The 23,713-nt window shown below is 44.7% G+C and overlaps 1 protein-coding gene across 1 annotated transcript; it reads left to right on the top strand.

Moving 5' to 3' along the window:
• Nucleotides 1-1,209: 1,209 nt before the first annotated feature.
• LOC142465420 (uncharacterized) lies at nucleotides 1,210-23,427 on the top strand. The gene is made up of 5 exons (XM_075569378.1): nucleotides 1,210-1,327; nucleotides 9,314-9,619; nucleotides 11,011-11,088; nucleotides 11,452-12,182; nucleotides 23,392-23,427. The coding sequence occupies exons 1-5, from the start codon at nucleotides 1,210-1,212 to the stop codon at nucleotides 23,425-23,427; spliced, it is 1,269 nt and encodes a 422-aa protein (XP_075425493.1).
• The last annotated feature ends 286 nt before the right edge of the window (nucleotides 23,428-23,713 follow it).

Here is a 23,713-nt window from a genome sequence, read left to right on the forward strand (position 1 = left end):
TATATGAGAGTACAGGGGTTGAGTAATGAAGACTACCCCATCGAGGGAGTTGTAAGGGTGCAAGTGGAAATAACACAACTGAACACCGGCAAGAGACACCCCATGCATATAACTGCCCTGGTCTGTCCGAAGCCACAAGATCAGTACAAGTACCCGATCATCTTGGGCACCAACGCTGACATAGTACAAGAGGTGATCCGAACGTATCTGAAAGAGACTAACGAGTTGCCACTAGCCACCTCTCTCCTAGATCCAGTCCTACGAGTAGAGTGTCAACGGGTATATGCCCTGGAACACCACGGGGATCTACAACCGTCAGAGCGGACTGACGACCATATTACCAGGGGGAGTGCAAAAGATGGCCGTCTGGTGTTGTTATCCCGAACGAGATGAGAGCGACCAGCTGTTCTCTCTGGAGAGTACGCCGGAAGAAGAAGAGCTTCAGAGAGGGTATAGGGTACTACCTGAAGTGAGGGAGTGGCCGGCCAAGATCCCTCTACGAACCCATGTGTATGTGCAGAACCTCTCCCCCTTTCCAATGGAATTTGATGCCCACCAGAAGTTGGGTGGCATATATCCGGTCAGTCCTGTAGACGCAACGTCTCAAGTGAATGCGGCAGCCGTGAGTGAACGGTTGGCCAATCTGGACTTCAACTTCGGCGAGTCAACGTTACCCACCGAGTGGAAAGAACGGTTAACAACCCAGCTGCTTCAATGACGACATGTGTTCTCCACGAGTGAGATGGATGTGGGGTGCAGCCGCAGTGCCCAACATACCATTCGAATGAGTGATGCCACTCCGTTCCGGGAACGTTCTCGTCGCATCGCCCCTCGGGATGTGAACGATGTGAGGAACGCCATACAAGACATGGAAACCGCTGGGATTGTGATGGAGTCCCGATGACCTTACGCGTCGCCCATAGTGGTGGTGCGGAAAAAGAACGGGTCCGTACGATTGTGTGTCGACTATCGAACTCTGAACAATCGTACGATCCCGGATCAGTATAACCTCCCGCGCATTGAAGAAATCCTGAATGCGCTGAATGGAAGTCACTGGTTTAGCGTGCTCGATCTCCGATCGGGGTACTATCAGGTGCCTATGAATGCGGAAGACCAGGAAAAAACAGCTTTCATCTGCCCCTTGGGATTCTACCAATTTACCCGTATGCCCCAAGGTATATGTGGGCGCCTGCTACCTTCCAACGGCTGATGGAGAAGACTATCAGAGACATGAACCCGCGGGAGTGTCTGGTATACCTGGATGACATCATTGTCTTCGGAAGAACTCTAGAGGAGCATGAAGAACGGTTGCTGAAAGTGATAGACCGTCTGGGGAAAGAAGGATTGAAATTGTCCCTTGACAAGTGCCGGTTTTGCCATACCTCCGTGACCTACGTGGGACACATTGTGTCCGCCCAAGGGATAGCCACCGACCCCGCCAAGGTAGACGCAGTCGTGAATTGGCCTCATCCCTAGAATGTCACGGAGCTGCGATCCTTCCTGGGATTCTGCGGGTACTACCGTCGATTCGTTTAAGGATACTCTAGTAAGGCGAAACCCCTGAACAATCTGTTGAAGATATACCCCGAAGAAACCGGGAGGAAGACTGTATCTGCTCGCCAACCGTTTGGCGATAAATGGACGTCTGAGTGTGAACAGGCCTTCTCGAAATTGAAGAAATGTCTGACCGAAGCACCGGTGCTTGCGTATGCTGATCCGGAACAGCCATATGTTCTGCACGTGGATGCCAGTCTCAATGGACTGGGCGCCGTTCTGCACCAGAAGCACCCCGAGGGCCTTAGGCCTGTCGCCTATATCAGTCGCAGCCTGACCCCCAGTGAACAGAGGTACCCCGTCCACAAGTTGGAGTTTCTGGCTCTCAAGTGGGCTATCACCGAGAAGCTCCACGATTATCTGTACAGTGTCACCTTCGAGGTAAGGACGGATAACAATCCCCTCACGTACATCAATACGTCGGCCAAATTAGATGCAGCAGGCCACCGATGGCAGGCCGCCCTCAGCAACTACAGCTTCTCCTTGAAGTATAAGCCGGGACCATTGAATATCAGGGCGGACGCCCTCTCCCGAAGGCCAGGACTACTTGCCACCCCAGATGATGAGGAATGGGAAGAACTTCCAGGACCCGGAGTGCGGGCCATGTGTAGAACTGCCGCCATAGTTAACGACCAAGTGGCCTTCTCAGAATTACGAGTGGCCGATTCCTTGGGATGCCAGTCGCAGGCTGTCCCAGCCGCCTACTGCGACCCAAAAGGGATGCACCTCACACACGACAAGGTGTTCCGGTGGAAAGATCTGGTAGACTACCAAATACGAGACCCGGTCGTTAGTATCATCCGGCGCGCCGTTGAAAAGAAGAACCCAGCCCTTCTGAAACGCGCGCCCAATGACTTGGTGGCCTTGCTCATGCGGGAGTGGGACAAATTCGAAATAGACAATTGCTTGCTCTATCGGGTGGTTTAATACCACAACCACCCGGATAGGCGACAACTAGTCCTCCCTAAGAACTTACAATACCTGGTGTTGAAGTCCTTACATGATGATCATGGACATCTTGGTATAGACAAGACTTTTGGGTTAGTCAGAGATCGCTTTTTCTGGCACAAGATGCGAGAGGCCATTGAACGTCACTGTCGCCGCTGTACTAGGTGTATACAGCGCAAGACCCTGCCTACACGAGCCGCCCCCATGGGCCATCTAAAAAGTTCTGGTCCTATGGACCTCGTGTGTATGGAATTTCTGTGTATTGAGCCTGATAGCCGGGGAATATGCAACGTGCTGGTCATCACAGATCATTACACTCGGTATGCTCAAGCCTTCCCTACTAAAGACCAGAAAGCCATCACTGTGGCGAAGATATTATGGGAAAAGTACTTTGTACATTACGGCCTTCCCAACCGCCTTCACTCTGACCAAGGACGGGATTTCAAGAGTACATTGATCAGGGAACTGCTCAAAATGCTGAACATTGCCAAATCCCGAACGACCCCGTATCACCCCGAAGGGGATGCACTACCCGAACATTTTAATCGGACCTTACTAGACATGCTCGGAACACTACAGAGTGCTCAGAAATCGGAGTGGAGTCGACACGTGGAGGCCTTGGTGCATGCGTACAATTGCATCAGACACGAGTCAACTGGATTCTCCCCATACTTCCTCATGTTTGGGCGAGAGGCGAGATTGCCAGTGGATGTGCGTCTTAGAGTCTCAACGGATGGGATACATAATGCTACCCATTTCAAATATGTGCAATGACTCAAAGACAGCTTACAGCAGGCGTACCAGCAGGCAGAGAAATCCACCACTAAGCTAAATGCTGACAACAAGAGGCGCTACGACCATAAGGTCAGATATCGGGAACTTCGGCCTGGGGATGCTGTGTTGCTTTGCAATCTCGGAGTCCCGGGGAAACACAAATTAGCCGACCGATGGAGAGACAGAGTGTATGAAATAGAATTCCAGATGCCTGGCCTCCCGGTCTATCGCATCAAAGACACTGACGGCCGGGTAAAGGTATGGCACCGTAATCATTTTCTCCCCATTCCACGAGTGGAAGATGAAGGGACAGAGATACTGACCACACCGCTCAACGGTGAGCCCGATGTATCAGAGCTGGGTCAAGAGACTGTCAATAACGAGACCCACTCTGAAAGTCCTGAAGATCCTATGGAAGGACCCTCTCAAAGGGACTGCTCCACAGAAGGGGCATCTCCCGGAGGAGCTACGGGTAAAGGGCCCCGTAGGCCAACGCCTACTAAGGTGGCACCAACAGGCCAGCTTTTGGATCCACAGAGCCCGAGCTTTGTGCCTAATAGAGACTGTGCAGAGACATTTCTCCCCTCAAGGGAAGAGGCTGAGCCTCAGGACTGTGTTTATTACTCCCCCGAGGGAGTTGCAGAAGAACAACTCCAACGGAGTCAAAGAGTCAGGTACCCTCCAAATCGGGTAACCTATGATCAAGTTGGGGCACCCCATTATGAGGCTCAGCAGTGGGCTCGCAGCAAAGTACAGTTAGTTATTGTGATGTTCACTGAAATGTACAATCTGATTTAGAGCTGATAATAGTGGAATCACGGTTGGTTGTTGAAATTTTCATTATATATGTATGTTACACCATTTTTATTATATAACTTTTGTATATAGTTGTATTGCATTGTGTCCCAAGCGAGGACGTTGGAGTTTTCACCAGGGGGAGGATGTAGCCAGGTCTCCTGTAGGTATCAGCCCCCCCCTCACCTTTAGTGCGATCGCGGGAACCGCCGAGTCCCAGGGCGGCCCCGCGCGCCGATCGCAGGGGTGAGGGCGGTCAGGTCCCGGCTCTGGGGTTGCTGGGGACACGTGCGGCCGGTTGCCAAGGCCGCACGCGCGTCACGGGGATCCCGGCGCTCTTGGAGCCGGGCGGACAGGGCGCTGCCATTGCCCCTTAGTTCGCGCATGCGCAGAGGGTAGTGTAGAGAAAGAATTAGCCTGCGAAGCCCTAGCCTACCAGGGAAGGCTCTTTAAGAGGACTACAAGTCCCATGAGCCCCAGCAGCGCCCCACGTGACGCCAGGGAGCCAATAGGGCTGAAGAATCTCCCTGGAGGGGAGATTGATACATTTTGCAGGCAGAGAGCACGTTGGCAGTTGGTGACTGGAGCAGCTAGGGGAAGGAGGTAGGGTGCAGGAGTCAGTGACTCTCTGCACTAGGCCAGCAATCCCCTAGGCCCCAGATAGCCCTGAGTCATCCTAGCTGAGTATTGTAGGGACAGGCCCTAGGTTAGGAACTCTGCCCTATTATCTATTTATTAGTTAGTGAGTAACGCATATGACTGTTGCTAAAAGGGAGCTGGACTATCTCCACGGAGACCAAGCTAGCAGTGACCCTAGCCAAGGTACAGACGGGCAGAGCTGCGGTGATATTATCCACGCCGGAATTCACCCCACGCGTAGGAGGATATCCCGGCGACTCAACCCTAGTGGTATAGCAGCACCCGTGGCTGGAGCCCGGGCAGGTAACCCACAAACTCACGTGCACCAACAAGGCCTATCACCAGACATAGTGGCTGCGCAGTGACACACACATTGGTATATGACTTGGGAGTGCGAGACATTTGGGTTGGGGTTACTGGAAACGGGGTGGGATCACTCTTTGGAAGGTTAGCGTCCGCCGTGACGCATAAGGTTAGCGTCCGCCGTGACGCATAAGGTTAGCGTCCGCCGTGACGCATAAGGTTAGCGTCCGCCGTGACGCATAGGTTAGCGTCCAGCGAGACGCCGTAGTCAGGTTGCCCTTAGTGAGGGACACCTGTTGTTATGTGTTGATGTTATATGCCTTCTATGCATTTTAGTAAAGGTATTAGTTATTATCCAATCAGTTGTACGTGGTTATTGTGTATTGTCCTGCGAGGAACCACTCCCCCTCTGGTGGGAGCTATCGCAGGTGGAGGCGCTGCACCGAGTACGTGGTTACTCATAGTATACTATAATTGCCCCAGGTTTCCCTTAGCGGAAGCTCAGCCCTCCTGCGAGCCAACAGGTAAAGCACCACACTCCTGGAAACGCTGTATGGTCTATGAACCCCCTATATATGTATATATGCAATTGGGTGGGGTGGAATACCCGTTACACCTAATACAGTTCAGGAGTAGCCTGGTATTACAAGGGGTGCCTATGCCTGATAGGAGGCCGGTCTACAAGCTGCTTCCCTGGGAAGGAGGGGATTCCCTCTAGAGGCTAGAGCAAGGGTGTGTAATCTTTCCCTTCTGCGCCCCCCTACCTGCTTCCCTCCCTGCTAACCCCCACCCTCCGTTAGCTTCTCTTCGGCTCTCCGGCGTCAAATGACGCTGCGGGGTCACGTGACTTTACGTTGCCATGGCGACACGACGCCGTAGAGAAGGCAAGTGAATTTGCAGAGGCCTCACGCGATCCTCCGGCATACATTTAAATGCCTTGGGGGAAGAGCGCAGGGCCCCTGCAACCACCGGGCCCCCCCTGAACAATCTTGCGTCCCCCCAGTTTGCACACCCCTGGTTAGAGCAAGGGTTCTGGGAGTGAGTTCTGTGCTTCCCTCCCTGCTATGAGAACACAGCAGTAAGTGCCTCCTGGACAGGAGTGTGCTGAGACCTTGCCCTGTTGGGGGTAAGGTAGGCTGAGGAAAAGTGCTCCCGGTCTCAAGCCCGGGGTACTGCCTTCAGGGAATGGAACCCCCAATAATACCCTCTCTGATGTAATGCCTGGAGTGTGACTGCTGGGAAGAGTCGCCTATGAGGTTCATCCCGGCCGCACCAGGTTCCTCATGGGCTGGAGGCGCTGCGCTGACCGACAAACCATCCCTGACAGCCTGTCCTGATGCCTCCCCATACTACCGTGGAGATCTCAGGCCTTCTCTTCTACCTCACTGGTATAGACCCATACCAGAGTACACCAGTAGCCACATATCTCACTTAGGGTGTGGGAAAAGGTGCCACACTATATATTGGTATCCTGCAATATGCCACAGCCGTGAATTTACGGTTAAGTAATAGGATGGTAACAAGGTCGCTCACAGGGAAAGCAGCGGCCGTGCTATAGAGATACATTGCTCAGAATGTATAGCTTATGACCCTTTTTTGATGCATGATATACAAATACAATTTTATTGAACGCCAGGTTAGATTCTGAGGAAAGAAGGGATTTGGAAAATCTATTATTGAGGGGAAGCACAATGCTGGGATCTGGTGATATAAATACAAGAAGGTGTGAATCTTAAAGTGTTGATGTTGCGACTTCCTATTTGCACAAGATTTTGCAGCCATTTTGTTTACACTAAAGGAGATTTCAAACCGGTAACCTCACCAGTAAGTATCTCAAGAAGTATCCCGGAAATGAAAAAAGAGGGGTTCAGCTGTGGTAGATACCCTAATACCCTTCTTTAACTAAAAAATAGGGTTAGTTAACAGTATAGTAACTTCCATTCCATGTAATTAAGCTTGTAATGCATCATTATCTGTGTGTTATTTTGTTGGGCCATTTTGTATTGGTTCCTTTTCAATGAAGTCTCTCCGCATTTATGTTATGACAGGCTGCGGACATAGTAAGTTCTCCTGTGCGGAGGCATGCGGAGGCTGAGGGAAAGCTGGTGCTTTCCCTGGCCATGGTACGTGCGCCGTCCGTGGGCGTGCCAGTGACGTCACGGAGCTGGTTCGTCCTCATTGGTCGAACCGCTCAAGTGACCGGCCTGTCGTGCCAAGAAATCAGTTTTAACTGATTTCTTGCGCAACCTGTGCGCCCTCCCACTTCCGCCCGCACGCCTCATAGACGCGAGCACTGCCTTTAGGCAGTCTGTTTGCTCAGCGTGCGAACGCGTCCTGGTGGTCTGCCATACCAAGGACGCAGCCTATGAATAAAGAAGGATAAGAAATGGGAAGCAGCAATTAACATAGGTGAACAGTATAATAAGGCAACAGATTTAGGCTCAAGACGCTCTGGGGGTGTGGGTTTGAAGGCCACATCTGCTTTTTGCAAAGAGGTACTAAGCACATTCATCAAGTCCAGTGGTTTACGTCAAGTCTTTTTTACCTCCAGCCAATTGTACTTTTAAGAGGCCCTGGCTTTGGTGAGTTGCATATTTAGGCCAATACAGAATTTCAACATCACATACAGCAATGGGGGAATAAACCAGCTTTGTCCCGCGCACATGCGATGAAGTGAAGTATCCTGCTTCCAAATCTACTTGATTTAATTTTGGTTGCATAAATAAAACATGTTTAGGGTCCCCTGAGCCTATATAACGCATGTCTGGTATTGTGACTTCAAGGTGACAGTACAAGATTTAGGGCCTCATGCAGTAAGCGACGATTATGTGAAATCGGCAAGCTTATCGATTAGTCATGTTATTGGCGTTTTTCCCTCTCCGTATGCAGCAAGTGCCGAATACATTCAAAATCAACCAGAAAACAAATCCGCCCACTCTCACGATGATGAGCCGATCACACACAGGTGTATCGGCGTGCGTGGCGGGGTGCTGTTAGGTTGCACAATCACAAATCTTGCTGAATCAGGCGAAACAAGCATGTTTTTGATTGCGCGCCATATTTAAAGGCAACGTGTACTGCTAATCATTCTCTGTGTTGTTGGGAGTGAGAGAGAGAGAGAGACGCACAGAGCTGGACGATTGAAGATTTGCATATTGACTGAGAGACTTGTTGTGTATTGGGTGAGCTTTGTCCTTTGTTGTTTTGTTTACATCTTTGTCTTGTTTTATATGTGGAAGTGGGTCGTGTGATTGCCTGTACATTTCTTGTCTGTTTTTTGTGAGTGCTGGAAGTATGCCCGCAAAGCGTGGGAAGAGTGATGCTGGTGGGAGTGGGAGTGCTACTCGTGCGAGTACGCGTCGGAGTGAACGTTCTGTTCAGGGGAGTGATGTTGCTGGTGCACCGAGTGGTGTTGCTGGGAGTGGGAGTGCTGTTGTTGGGAGTGGGAGTGCTGGTGCTGCGAGTGGTGTTGCTGGGAGTGGGAGTGCTGTTGTTGGGAGTGGGAGTGCTGTTGTTGGGAGTGGGAGTGCTGTTGCTGTGAGTGGGAGTGCTGGTGCTGGGAGTGGGAGTGCTGTTGCTGTGAGTGGGAGTGCTGGTGCTGGGAGTGCTGGTGCTAGGAGTGTGAGTGCTGGTGCTAGGAGTGTGAGTGCTGGTGCTAGGAGTGGGAGTGCTGGTGCTAGGAGTGGGAGTGCTGGTGCTGGGAGTGCTGCTGGTGGCGCAGTTGCTGATGGGGTGTCTGGTGGTGGCGTGCTTGCTGGTGGCCAGCTTTTGGAGGCTCTTCCATTGGAAGAAGGAGAGTCCAGTCAGCACCAGCCAAGCTCTGACCCTAAACCTGCTCGGAAAAAACGTGTGGAGAAGCCACGTAATCCTCGCTTCAATGACCAGGAAAATAGGGCTCTTGTCACTGGCATTCTGGAGCACTATGACAGTCTCTATGGACATTTAGTAGGTAAGTGTAACTTTACATTTATTATTCAAATACATGTGATCCTAGGTCATCTGAGTTTTGTTCATATGCAAATATGGGTACACAATATCTTTCTATGTTCATTAGTGTGGAAACACAGCTTTTTATCATGCCTTACAAGGACAAATAAACACAGGTGGTCAATTTGCCAGAACTGCATACAATATGAATGCAACCTTGCTTACATGTATAGGTTTAGTAGTGAATGCTCATGTGCTGCACATATTACACATAAAACAGCATGTTTGCTATCTCTTGGAACAGCTAGCAGTGTAGGAAACTGGTGCTTATATTATTATTAATTTACCTCATATCTTTTATATGTTTTTCAAGGGCGGACAAGTGCAGCAAGCAAAAAAGAAATGTGGGACACAATAGTCATTGGTGTCAATGCCTGTGGGAATAGTGTCAGGGACAAGTATCATTGTCGGAAAAGATTTGATGATATTAGGTCCAAATTGAAAAAGAAAATACAAGACCAACGCGTGCATGCTACTGGCACTGGAGGTGGGCCCACACCACAACGTCTCATATTGACTCCATTGGAGGAGCTGCTTCGGCCAAAATTACTTACCGTCGTCTTGGAAGGCTTGGCTGGTGACCGTGACATTGGAATTTATCCGTCACAATTTCCAGCAGGTGATAAATATTACTGTACTAGGCGTGTCGTTGCTTACAGTTATTTTGCATATTTACACTGCTTTTTATACTGTCTTCACAATATAAGCATACCTGCATCTATATATGTATATGTCTGATTCTGTATATATATATCTCAAAATAGACATATATGTAGTAGTCCTACTAAAAGCAGTAACTAATATAGCACGTGCCATTGCGTGCTCATTTACATGTGAATTCCCAAAATGCATAGCTGCAGTGGAAGCAATTGATGGTGGGCGAAGATGGGGAACAACAGGGTAGTACACATGTGTAACACATGTTCATGAGAAATTATTAGTAGCTACAGGTACAGAACAGAAATATGTATCATATTATTGTGTATTTTATTGATTTTACTCCGACAAACATGACATTACTGCCTATTTTAAGCATGCATCAAAGAAATTGCATGTAACGGCCTACAAACATCACTGGCACTAACACATCTATAGTTGCTTATGAAAAGGTCCATTTTTGCTTTATGTCATATACAGACAGCATAATGAGGCACACGTATCATATGTTATGTCATTGTTTTCATAACTTAAACACTGCAGATGACTACTTAGCTCATCTACCATTGTGTTAAAGCAGCTGCAATTAATATCTCATCACAGCATACACTTCAACAGAGGGGGTGGGGTTCAGCACACACACTAATTACAGCCTCATTTCACGGTCAACTTAGTTCACACCATTTGCACCTGTTTCAAGTCATTGAAAGGTGTGGCTGATTAGGCTTTTTGGGGAAGGGAATACCTTTCTTACAACCTGAATAGCACAACTGAAGTTAATCACACTCATTTGAAAGCTTAACTCTAGCTACTAAATGCCCCAACAACTCATTACTTATCAAAGCGTACGTCACACATTAGTTCACTCATATCTATAGTTGAACTACTATGAAAGACACATTATCACACACTGCATGTGTTGTCTTGTTGAGTCACAGCCACATTCAGGTGTGCCACATCTTCGATTAATGTACCACACATATCCTCTACCAAAAACAACACTTTTTGCAATATGACCACCTTCATGATAACCATTGTGAATGGTCATCTCATGATAGTTATGTACATTATGATACTGATATCACTACACAACATATGATTTTTATGTACTCATTTAATCTATTTATCCTCACGCATTACTGCAGAAACATAGTATGTTGTATGTTAGGGAACTCAAAAATTCTAAGTACACAGGCATGTACAGTGTTATTACAACTATTTATGTTCACTTTCACACACATTTTCGGTTAAGGAACTGATGTTGTTAGTTAATCATAAATACAGAACATACAATAAGTGTTTGTTCAATATTTACACATGTAAATGTAAAACTTATGTTATTGTTATATATAGTTGCCCCTGGAGGACATGTGTCACCTGAGATGGAACAAGTGTCTTCACCTGGGTCAGCCAGCTCAACACTACTAGAAGGTGAGTGTATCATTTGCTGCCCATATAATATGTGCTCTTCTATATGTTATGTTGTCATGTGCATTATTTGTTTTGCACATCTTCTTTAAATAGGATTACTTAGTGTCAGTGAAAATTAAGTGTAAGGCAACATGTATTGTGTTAGTGATGTTAATTATCATGTAGGACTTCTGAGTTTAGAGCAACTTTTCATTCATTCATATTTCATACTGAGTCCAAACATTATTCGTAAGTCAAGGTAGTTTTTAATGAGGTTATAAAACGTATGCTAACATGTTAGGTGTTACTTAGGACACAGTACAATTACATAGTAACACAGCATACATTAACATGCCATTTAATAATGTGTACATTTCTTTTTAGAACATCATGGTGATGAGGATGATGAGTATGATGAGGATGACGCCACAGAAGAGACTGAAATACAATCATGTGACCATGAAGAGGTGCCAATAGAAACTGTTGTACCGCCAAATCGTCCATCAACTTCCACATACGATGCAATTGTAGCTTCAGAGGGAAAAATAGTGGACGCAGAAAATCGTCGCCATTCAGACATGATGACAGTGCTGGAAAGGATGATTGGACTGCAGGAAGAAACAGTATCACAATTGGCACATCTCCACAGAGTCTTCATTGAAGTGCCTAAACAGTTGCAAAAAATCAACACCTCATTCGAAGCATTAGTTGTTCAGCAAACACAAGCTAATTACTGGAGAATGACTAATGTACCACAATTCAACACCTCCCAGCCAGGATCTGTTCATGCAGGTCAGTTTTCACCACATTCATCTGATATTCATTCACCAGGCCCAAATGTTACCGGTCAAGTAGCAGACATTGCTGTGCAGGTTCCTGATGACATCCTACCGCTGCCATCTGTACAAATTCAGCAGCAGACACCTACAAAGGAGGCGACAAAAACAAAACAAGACACACATGAAACAGACCAACCATCACTTGTGCAGTGTCTACCAACTTGCTCACATGTGTCACTGGGCACAAGCCCTGTCCGTGAACAGTCACTACCCAAAAGCCCTGTAGGTGAGTCGCTGCCCAAAAGCCCTGTAGGTGAATCGCTGCCCAAAAGCCCTGTAGGTGAATCGCTGCCCAAAAGCCCTGTAGGTGAATCGCTGCCCAAAAGCCCTGTAGGTGAATCGCTGCCCAAAAGCCCTGTAGGTGAGTCACTGGCCACAAGCCCTGTAGGTGAGTCACTGGCCACAAGCCCCGTAGGTGAACAGTCACTGGCCACAAGCCCTGCCCGTGAAGTGCCAGAGGCCACTCAAAGTGGCTCTGTTGTGCCTAAAGTTGGTGGCAAAAGAAAAAGGAAAATTCAAGAGACAACAAGCAGGCCTGTTACTCGCTCGCAAAAGGAACAAAAAAAATAAATGTTATAATTCAGAAAATATGTCTTTGGCCTTGTTTTGTTGACTTCAGATTATCTAATTACTATTGTATGTATGCTGAAGACTGTGTTGTTTCCAAACTTTCAACTATGTTCTTGTACACGTGAAGTTTTGGAAATGTTAACACTCATAATTAATTGTGTTAAAAATATTTATGTTGTAATCGTATGTTCAGTAATGGTCCACCAGGAGCCAGTTGCTAAGTTTAGAGAAGCTGCCATTGACTTTGCAGCAAAACATTGCATTTGGGTGTGTTAATTGATGTAAGAATTGCATATGCATATTAGTCACATGCAATTATTAAAACACCTAAGTAAGTGCAAACATCTTTCTTGTACGTGTACAGCAGGATTATGTGTAAATTATTACTTACCTTTGCCTTGCTTGGCCATTGTAATTTTGTCCTTTAATCAGTTGTGTGTTCGTTTCTATAACATCTCAGAATGTATAATAATATATATATACACACACACACACACACACTGAGTGAGTGTGAGTGTGAGTGTGTGAGTGTGTATATATATATGTATATGTGTATGTGTGTGTATATATATATATATATATATATATATATATATATATATATATATATATATATATAGTACTATATATATATATATATATATATATATATATATATATATATATATATATATAGTACTATATAAACTGGTATACACAAACTAATACACTTCATGCTTCCTTGTGAAAACACTATTTTAATAATACAGGCCTAATGTTTGAGAAATATCCTAAGTATGAGACTCTAACAGTATTGTGCTTAAACAAATGTTTATTACTTAATTCAATCATGTTTCTCACCATTTAAATAGGTTTCATACAAGGTATACTTAATGCCATCAATGTTGTGTGTACTCCTGCAAAATAAAAAAAAATAAAATATTATATATAAATATATATATATTTTTATAAGAGATATATTTATATATATATATATATATATATATATATATATATATATATATATATATATATATATATATATACACACGTATTTAAACTCATGCAGACAGGGAGTTAACCAGACTTTCACATACACACAGAAATGTAAGCGGGGAAAAAACATTTCTTTTTGCAGGTGTGTTTTTACTGATATGCCTGGCTAAGAAATATTTTCACACACTGGTCTTTGTTAGTTTTCAAAAAAACACTATGTGAACGCATTCACAGTCTAGGGATGTTTTTCACAAACGAGATAAAAGAAGGAGAAATGTTTCTCCCACAGTCCCATATCACGAACCACAACTGTTAACCCAATTAGACAAACAAATCCAATTGGCGTTTGAAATAAGGAGTCAAAGTAGTTACTTTTGTTGACCTTGACAAGGAAAAACAGGAGTTTGTTAGCCATTCAGCACATTCATTTTGATGAGCAAATAACACAGACCTGCACACAGCTTTTGTGCTACTCAGACATGGCTGATGAATTCGTTAACAATATTAATCCCCTTTTAGGGTATAAGTACATGATCTGTGAAGCCATCTTGAACAGTCGCGGACAGAAAGCAAGCACACGCCAAATCGATGATTTCATTCGAGCAAAATATCCTTATTACCAAGACCGTAAGCATGCACGGAATTTTAATTCCTCAATAAGATTCACTTTATCAAGTAATGACTTTTTTGAACGTGACCAGGATAAGCTACAACACACCTATGGTTTCTGGAAGATTGCCCCGGAAAAACAATTTATCCTGAAAGACGGCACTTATATTGTCGTGAAAGGCATATTTATTCCTAATGGCAATAGCAATGTATCCGCTACTACTGATCCGTTTGAATCGATACGTGCTGCAATATCTGCAGCCTCCATTCCTGAAACCCACATTGTACAAGAACAAAAGTACTATGATTATGTACCAAGCCTTTCAGCTGAAAATGCATTGGAATGGGAACCGGAAGAAATGAACCTACCTCCCGACCAATTATTTGAAGAAAGCAGTGGCGATTCCTATGAGCGCATCCTGGAGGAGATATGTGCCATACTGGATTCAGCGGTTGGGTTAAGCGTGGATGAAAATGGCTTGCATTTCTGGAGCGACCAGTTGCAGCCAGGCGAAGAGTTAATTCTAGAAGAATGGTAAATATAACAATCGTTATGCGTTGACTCTGCGTTTAAATTTTTTTTTTTTTTGTAACCACCATTTTCACTTTCAATGCGTGGATACAGCGTAACATTGCAGACTGCATAACATGTAGCGATCACAAACAAATTGTTTCCTAATACAATATAGTAGGACCTGAAAGAGTAGTACACATTGCTGACGGAATAAATATACGTACTTTCCTATCCCTTTAAACATATTAGCAACATTTTACCATTACTCTAACACATACCTGTTTTGTTATCATGCAACATCTACAACATTGAAAACCGGGTCCACCACGTATGACGTGGGACCCTTGTCATGGGCCAAGGCGTCCTTAAAAAGGATTAGTGATGTAAGTCCCGCCCCCAAGCGACGTGCGCGCCTCAAAGCCTATTGGCTGTCATGTTTTGTTATAGTAACGGTAACTGCAGTGTGTGATGCGTGCGGCTCAGTGTTTGTAGGCGTACCCTGGGCGTTAGCCGAATGTTAATTGAGTGGGAGGAGTGTTAGCGTGCGTTTCACGCTGGCTTAACATGACGTCACACGTATTGCATTTGCGCATTGTGTTATCGGCCGTGCTTTCTGTTCAAACACGTCTGTTTAAAAAGAATACAGATGTACTCGTTTAGAACGAATGTAGTTTCGTCTTCATTGTATTTGAAATAAAGATGTTATGTTTACTGGTATTTTCAACATGTATTGAACGCACAACGTACGCTTTGTTTTGCGCATGCGCTAACAGTTAGTGGAGCCAAGCGTGAAGTGCGTGCGCACACAAAGATGTGCGCGCACATCTTTCAGTATACAGGCAACGTTCACTTCTTATACATAGTTATGCCTGCTACAAATTTAAAGAAACATTACATACTGATGAACAGTTTTACTTCTAACATATAAGTGAGTGACGTGTGTATCTACACAATCATATAGAGCTGCGTAACGCGTTGTCACGGATGCATATCTAGTAAGGTGCCATCTTTGACCATCATGTGTTTGCTGTATTTCAAAGATGTCGGGGAAGATACAATCGGATCAATGTATGATTTCAGAAGAGTCTACCTTTATATGAGATGATTGTGAGGAGGAGCCACCGACTACTATACTACATATGGAACTAATTTTATATTGCTTGCAGCGCTTATTAACAAACAATTAAAAATGTGATACCCTTATGCCTATATTGCATAAGCACTTAATTAACATAATGATGTTGCAAAAGAGTGCCTCATGAATTTTTATTGAGTGTTCTTTAATGACTACTAACATTTTATGACATGGTGTGTTTTATATATAACAACCATTCCCACTCTGCTAACACATTTGTGTATTCTAATATGTAATGGAACGTATGACTGTCGAAACTATGTAACAATAATAATAATAATATGAGCATGTTCATGTATAGGGCTGCTAGTTGTACGCAGCGATTTACAGACACATGTTTCAGCCTGAGGTCCCTGGCCCGTGGAACGTACAAATGTTTTTTTGCCGCATGAGGCACAGGGAGATAAAGTGACTTGGCCAAGGTCACAAGGAGCCCACACCGGGAATTGAACCAGACTCCCCTGCTTCAAACTATCAGTGCCAGTGTGTGTCTTTACTCAGTGAGCCACTCCTTCTCCCAATGTAAAGGACACTTACAACCAAGTAGCCATTTATTTTTAAAATCTCTTGTTACATGGGTATGTAGATAAAATGGTTTGGGACTGTAGCAAATAATGTTACTGGCCAGATGTTATGGTCCCCTCCAATGCATGATGTTCTGAATATGACATCACCATCATGTTATGAAGTACGTTTCTGTGTATATTTCATTAACCTAACTAACTATAGTTTACTGTGTTTATTAATCGTTTAGAAATACATAGTATAGTCAATATGATGATATAAGCTACCATAATAAAGCTGGTGTTATCATTTGTCGGTGTTATACATGGATCCTACACCAATTGATAGAGACACAAACAGTTGTCTTAAAAAGTGTGTCTATGCTAGTGATGAATGTGCTCCCGTAAGTAAACAAATAAGTACAGTTATCCCCTTTTCTCCAACCACCTCTATATTACATTAATGGAAATTATAAGGAAACATACATAAAATGTGATGAAATGGGAGTAATCATTTTGTAATACAATGCACATGAAAGCTCAAGAGTAGCTAAATGCATATACATGATACAGAAAGTACATATATGTAACATTTGTGTTTAAACCAATATGTTGGGTTTTTAGTTCCAATAATTATAGGAAGATTGAGGTAGCCACATCTTATGAGAGATGTCAGCAAATATACATACCATGATCAGTCATACTGGAGATATACCTATAATGCAAAGGAACAATATATAAATTGCAAACATTGACATGCCATCTTCAGTACCGTAAACAACACAGCAAAGTGTGTATTTGGTGTTAAATGTACAACACCATGTATATTTCATGACATTCAAAATGTAAATCAGCCTGGTGTACACATCATATGGATGTACATGTTACACTGCACCAATAACATTGTATGTAAGCATACTAGAAGCATGAATGATTATGGGCATAATATGTGTTTTGTCTTAGCATAAGGAATAACACAATGCTAAAATATTATTGCTTTGTTACCCAAGTTGTATTCACATACACACAACTAAAGTACAATTGAAGAGGGATTATATAACCTGTGCAACAATAACATACCGGTGCCACATCCCTTTGTGCACACAGCAGAGAAAAGAAAGGTGTGCAACCCATATTCATCTGTGTCCTAACAGAAGGTTATATAAAGAAACATTATTGTTAATATAACATAATTAAACTATAAAAGTAGTACTAGGAACATATGAGTTTGTACTTACAAGAAAAAAATGAATTGATGAGATTCTGTCGTGTCTGGCCACCACTGGCTGTTTGTTCATTTTCAGCAGCTACATGGGTGGGATGCTCGTCTACCAAAGCCTCAGCTAGGTCTGACTGTACATTGTGCCTGAGTGCAACATTGTGCAAAATGCAACAGGCAAGGATAATATCAGACACTTTTTGAGGCTTGTATAGAAGAGCCCCACCAGTTCTGTCCAGACACCTAAACCTGGTCTTGAGTAGGCCAAATGTCCTCTCTATAACAGATCTTGTAGATATATGGGCTGCATTGTACCTGTCCTCTGCTTCAGTTTGAGGGTTTAGCACCGGAGTCAAGAGCCACGGCCTAATTCCGTATCCTGAGTCACCTATAATGAATGGAGCACACATAAGCTGACATTAGTGATCAAATTGTACAATGCCAACATTCCTAAATCAACATGTGTTTTGTGTTAGAACATGTAAATATGTACTCACCCAGCAGCCAACCAGGTTCAAAATGTCCCTCTTCGAACGCATGGAAGACTGAAGAGTTCCTCAGGATAGAGGAATCGTGACTGGAACCAGGGAACTTGGGTACCACATGCATTATCCTCATCGTGGCATCACATACCACCTGTACATTGAGTGAATGGTAGTGCTTCCGATTGCGGTACACATGCTCACTCTGACTAGGTGCAATCAAAGCAACATGTGTGCAATCGATTGCACCCAGCACAGATGGTATCCCTGCTATATTATAAAAGCCAGTCCTGACTTCCAGCCACTCTGTCGCCTCTGTAGGAAAATGAATATAATTCCTAGCGCGTCTATTGAGTGCATAGAGAAACTGGGTCAAGGCCCGCGAGAATGTAGATTGCGAGACCCCGCCCACTATGCCCACAGTTGTCTGGTATGACGCGGAAGCAAGATAATGTAATGAGCACAGCATTTTAACAAGCCCAGGGACTGCACGACCTCTGGCTGTGAAAAAATCTAAATCCCCCCTTATCTCCTGATAAAGAGCTAAGATTGCTGCTGAACTCAAACGATAGCGACTTACAATCTCCTCCTCACTCATCCCATCTAACAGGGTTCTCTCCCTGTACAGACGCGGACGAGGCACAAGTTGTCTCCTCTGTCTTCTCCTCTGATCTCCTGTCCCTCTACCTGTCCCTCGGCCTGTCCCTCTCCCTGTCCCTGTCGTATCCGCGTCACTGTCACTGTCCCTCGGTGTGTCCCTACCTTGCCCTATATCATTCTCTTGATCAGCAAGCATGTCATAGAAAAGAATGTTCCTGCGTCTCCTAAACATTCGCAACATTTTGAAATGAGTAGCTGTGAATGAGCAGGTAATGTGCGTCCTTTAAATAGGTATGTGATGATGTCAGGTGACATAGTAAAATGCAAGGTGTTACATTAACATAATAAAGTACTTCTGTGGCAAGCTGTGTGCACTTGTTGTTCTAAGTATTTGTTGTGTGTATTCTGCAGGGAATGATGATATTTGGCAATGATGTGACGTGAAGCTTTGTACAAAGATTGCTTGCAAATAAATAGTTGCATGTGCAATGCATGTAACACTTGTGAACGCAAGAGTCAGTCATGTAATGAGACAAAAAGGCTGAGATTGACGTGGGAAAAGTTTTGTGTAACATGTGTAATTATCCATGTTATTGTGACATGTTGGCAACAATGAATAGTCGTGTGCATATGCATGCATTTGTGTAAGGAGGATAGTTGGTATAGAATGAGTTTACAAGGTGTCCCAATGATGAATTACTGTACATGTGTGTATAAGTTAGGTTGAAGTGCTTGTAATGCAACGGTTACAATGTAAACATGCAATGTGATTGAGCGTCCAATAAGTGACGTCATGAAAATAGGGAGGACCCAAAAGTATATGTAAACATGAGAAGACAGATGTACATGAACGTTTAAAGATGCGTGTCACATTACAAGCATTGTGTAATGTAAAGGAAGATGAATATACTGTGTATGTGTGACATGTGTGAAATGTGTAACATCATGTAAATAATTGTCGCTGAGTTGAGTAAAATGTGTGATATGATGTGAGGTTCTCCTTTAAGAGTGTAGTATAGTATTTTCCCTTGCCACATCATCACATGATGAGTAATGTGACCCGCAAATGCTGAAAACATGTAAAAGTCGAATGTTATGCAAATAAGACACATCAGCTGTGACACAATGCAGGGAATGCCCCCACACTGTAATGCAAATCCCCCTTGTATTGTGAGCAATGAAACGTAAACAGTACTATACTGTTATACGTCCCCGCTCCATTGACTTCCATTGATGTACAGAAGATTTTTTTTTTCTAAGTGCCGTTCCGGCAGCCTTAGCGATCGTTCTCCCGTCCAAAATGCCAACTTTAGTTGGCGGGAGAAATCGGCCATAACATCTCAATTTCGTAGTGCCGATCAGCCCCGATAAGCTGATTTTTTTTGTTGAATCCAGCCGATTTAAAAAAGTGGCGATCAGTGTCGAAAACAGGCTTATCGGCAGGCGACTGGCCATAACCAAATTATCGGCTCCGAAACCTGGCGATATGAAGCACTTATCGGCGCTTACTGAATCTCAAACCCAATTTTGGCTATAACATGGCCATATTTCCCTTATCAACGCTTACTGCATGAGGCCCTTAGTGTTTAAATCAGCATACCTCCAGATGGGGAGGTTTGCATTAATGCAACAGGTTGCAGACTTCTGAGTCACCCATTAATGCAACAATATATGCAGTTACATTACAAAATGGCAATCAGGTTTAAGAATACGGGTATATCAGAAAGGGAGATATTAGTTTAATTTCTATAATCTGTTAGAGTACGACATTAAACAGGAATTATTACAAGATGGCAAGATTTGGGGGGGTAATCCCCATTTTTAGGGTAAGTCCCAAAGAAAGAACCGGGAGTGTTTGGTGCTACACGTAAGTGGTTTAAAACTGGGCACTTTTGAACATTTTAATTGCAAGACAGAGAGCCCTCGTGCTGCTACTGTATGTCTTTGCTAGGCAGCAATATAGATACTGGGGAGAGGGTATAGGATCCTTAGGGGAAAGCGCGGCATGCTGCGGGTTATAATGACATGACATTTGATCTTTCTATAAGGGATCAGGTATAAACACCACATTGACCGTCAGTGAAAGATATTACATCCCCCTCACATTGTGCTCCCCCATCTCTTCTTTTGTTTCATATAATGACATCAGGTCTGAGGGTAAAGAATTAGGCATTTATGACGCTCCAGTCTGGTGGGCCTATTGGTGGTCAAGGTGCAGATTTTCCCCGGGGAACAGGCTCTCTCCCTATACAGCTAATCATGGCATATTATGGTGTTAGCGGCTTGAATAATCCATTGAAATAAGAATGTGGGGATGGATTCTTGCAAATTTTCCATGCGTCAAGAGCGTTGTTTGCGGGTTTTACGGGCGGACCACGGGGTGTGCGGAACAATAGCAGGGGAGTGGTGTGATCTCCCTCACCCCGTTCTTTTTATCTAACAGCATGGTTCGTTTGGAAATGGCTGAGGGTAGTGGCCATCGACATACTGTAACGGACATCGGAACCGGTTCAGGTGTACGGTAACTTTTATTTCTTTCATTCTAGTATGGAGTGGGGAGGTATTACTGTATATCGGTTTGTATAGCCTTCTGGGTCAGTCTCAGGAGAGTGTATACAGCGTTTGGCTCGAATTCCAAAAGGAAAGGTTGGCCAAGTAAGTTTGGTGTTGGATACAAAGGTTGACGGAATTGGTAAGACAACAGAGGTTTCATTGTTATACAGATGGGGTGAGCAAACATACGTGATGGGTTTGGCGTGATGACGGGCCGAATATATTTCGCATTAGAGCCGAATCGGTAGCAGTAAGCCCCTAGTTGTAGGCAGATCTGGGTCATGGGGAATCACTCGTCTTCTGGGCCAGTCGCCTCGTGAAAGAGCGACTTTTACGGCTGTCTATTTGGATTTTACCTGGACAAGGCTTGCATTATATGGTTGGGCAGTAGAGGTTGCATTTGATGTAGGTTTTGCCTGATTTATTAAGACAGCAACGGTTATGCTACCGCCCGGATCTTTTGGTAATACATGCAGGGGGCAACTTCTTGAGTTATAAACGCTCAGTGGACCTTGTGCGGGAAATGAAAAGGAATTTGGCAAGTATATAGGTGGCGTTTAACAATAATTTTAATTTGGTCTGAAATTATGCCACAGTTGTGTTGTATTGGGGCTAAGGACCCTGGGGCAATTGTGATTTGCAGGTGCAGGATAAACAATGCCACTATGTCACTTGATAAAGACCAATAAGGTTGAAACTTTGTGTTTGGCTCAATAAATGAGTTAGTTATTCCAAATCCATTTGTGCCCTGTGTTCCTTCAACTACTACTTGCATTGGATTGATTACAGGCTATCGTTCAAACACAGGAGCACCGGTATCATCTTTTATTATACTTTTTTAGGTGTGCAGCATTTATTTCATATACTTGGGCAGGATAAACAAGACCATGGGTAAATTTATAAAAGGTTTGGGAGACCATTCTTTAAAGCACATAGGGGGTCATGCACTAAGCTCTGTTAAGTCACTTTTAGAGCGCAAAGTGCTCTTAGAACGTGATGTTGCGCTGAACCCGATGCACTAAGCAACGCAAACAGGCACTTTGCAATCTAAACCTGACTTTTTTCAGGAATTTTTTCTAAGTCCAACTTTGCTCGTTCGTTACCCTGTTTGCGTTAAATTCTGCCCTTAAGCGGGGATGCACTAAGCAATGCAACCTTAACGTACGTGAAAGTTGCGTTGATCAGAACACGTCAGCTCAAGGTACACGCAAAAAAAGCTGGACTTAGAAAAAAATATTTTTGCATGCACAAAACCCATACAACAGGCCGGCGGGTGTCCCCGCTGACCCCGCAGGGGTCCCTGAGGGAGCCCAGGGGTCGCGCGGGTGTCGCCGGCTGACCCCGTGGGGGTCCCCGGCTCACCAAGTGGGGGTCCCCGCGGGCCTGCGGTACCAATGTTGCACCTCCAAAAATAATAAACAATATTTATAACTAACTACACCCCCCTAACACATACAGTACAGTAATGGGCAAAAAGACTATTATCCACATATGGATAATAATGCATTTGCCCATTTTAAATACATATAACTTTCAATAAATACAGTAAAAACATATTACACTTACCTTTTACAGGCACCCACGATGAAGGCCGTCTTCATCCTCATCTTCATCCTGCCCATGCCCCCTCCGATGGTGCAAAACATACACAAGAATAAAAACATCCAATGTAATGTCCCCTAACCACTTAATCACCATAGCGGTTATTAACTGCTACAGTCATTAAGGGGTTAACCCACCCTCACCCACCACTCGGGAGGCCTACATACCCTCCCCCACTACACCCCCACCCCGTGAGGCCTAACCACCCTCACCCACTACCCAGCCGGGAGGCCTACCCACATACCCTTGGGGCCAATACCCCCTCCCCCCACCCCCAGTTCCCACAATAAAAACAATACACTGCTCCACAATAAACATCATTCTATTTATTAAATACATAACCCACCCCCTGTGCCCCCCCATAAATACATGATTTATTATTTTACATACAGGGTTCATTCCCCAGGCCCACGGGAGTCCCCGGTGGGCCTGACGGGTCACCTCACAGACCTAGAGGTGCCCAGCATCGTGTTTCACACAGGGTCTGGAGGCCTGTTGGTGGGTCCAGCCAGGCACCATGGTCCACCAGGTGGTCTCCACGGGTCACCATGGGCCACAATGGGGTCCCCACAGTAGGCCCGCGTATGTCTGTGGGGCCCCGGGTCAGAGCCATAGGTGTCTGAGGGGCCTCGGGTGGTTCTCACGGGGTCTGGGGACCCACGGGTGGTCCCTATGGGTCCGCTGTGCCCCCACAGATGTGGGGACACCGGTTCTTCCCCTCAGGTGTCCCCCGTAGACCCGCCAGCCTGGTACCCATGAGAAGCCCGAGGATACCGCAGGTGGTCTCCAGAGGTCCCCCGCAAACCAAAAGGAACCAACCCTATATGTAAAAAAATAAACCGGACCTATACATTAAATACATCAATCCCCCCCCCCCCAACACATACAGTACAATAATGTGCAAAATAACTATTATCCAGATATGGATAAGAGATTATTTGCCCATTATGAAACACATAAAACATGCATAAATCAAAACATGAATTCTTAATCTTAAAATCACCACATTGCATGTTAACATAAATCCAGCAGCAATTGTAAATAT

This window comes from Ascaphus truei, chromosome 14 (genome assembly GCF_040206685.1).
Source record: "Ascaphus truei isolate aAscTru1 chromosome 14, aAscTru1.hap1, whole genome shotgun sequence".
Taxonomy (NCBI): Eukaryota; Metazoa; Chordata; class Amphibia; order Anura; family Ascaphidae; genus Ascaphus; species Ascaphus truei.

What these genes read in the sequence shown, in the direction of transcription:
- LOC142465420 (XM_075569378.1), top strand. Translation starts at nt 1,210, where the DNA reads ATGGAGAAGACTATCAGAGACATGAACCCGCGGGAGTGTCTGGTATAC. An exon ending in GTTGCTGAAAGTGATAGACC is followed by an intron (nt 1,328 to 9,313) that starts GTCTGGGGAAAG and finishes ATGTTTTTCAAG; the next exon opens with GGCGGACAAGTGCAGCAAGC. An exon ending in AATCGCTGCCCAAAAGCCCT is followed by an intron (nt 12,183 to 23,391) that starts GTAGGTGAATCG and finishes TCTTCCCCTCAG; the next exon opens with GTGTCCCCCGTAGACCCGCC.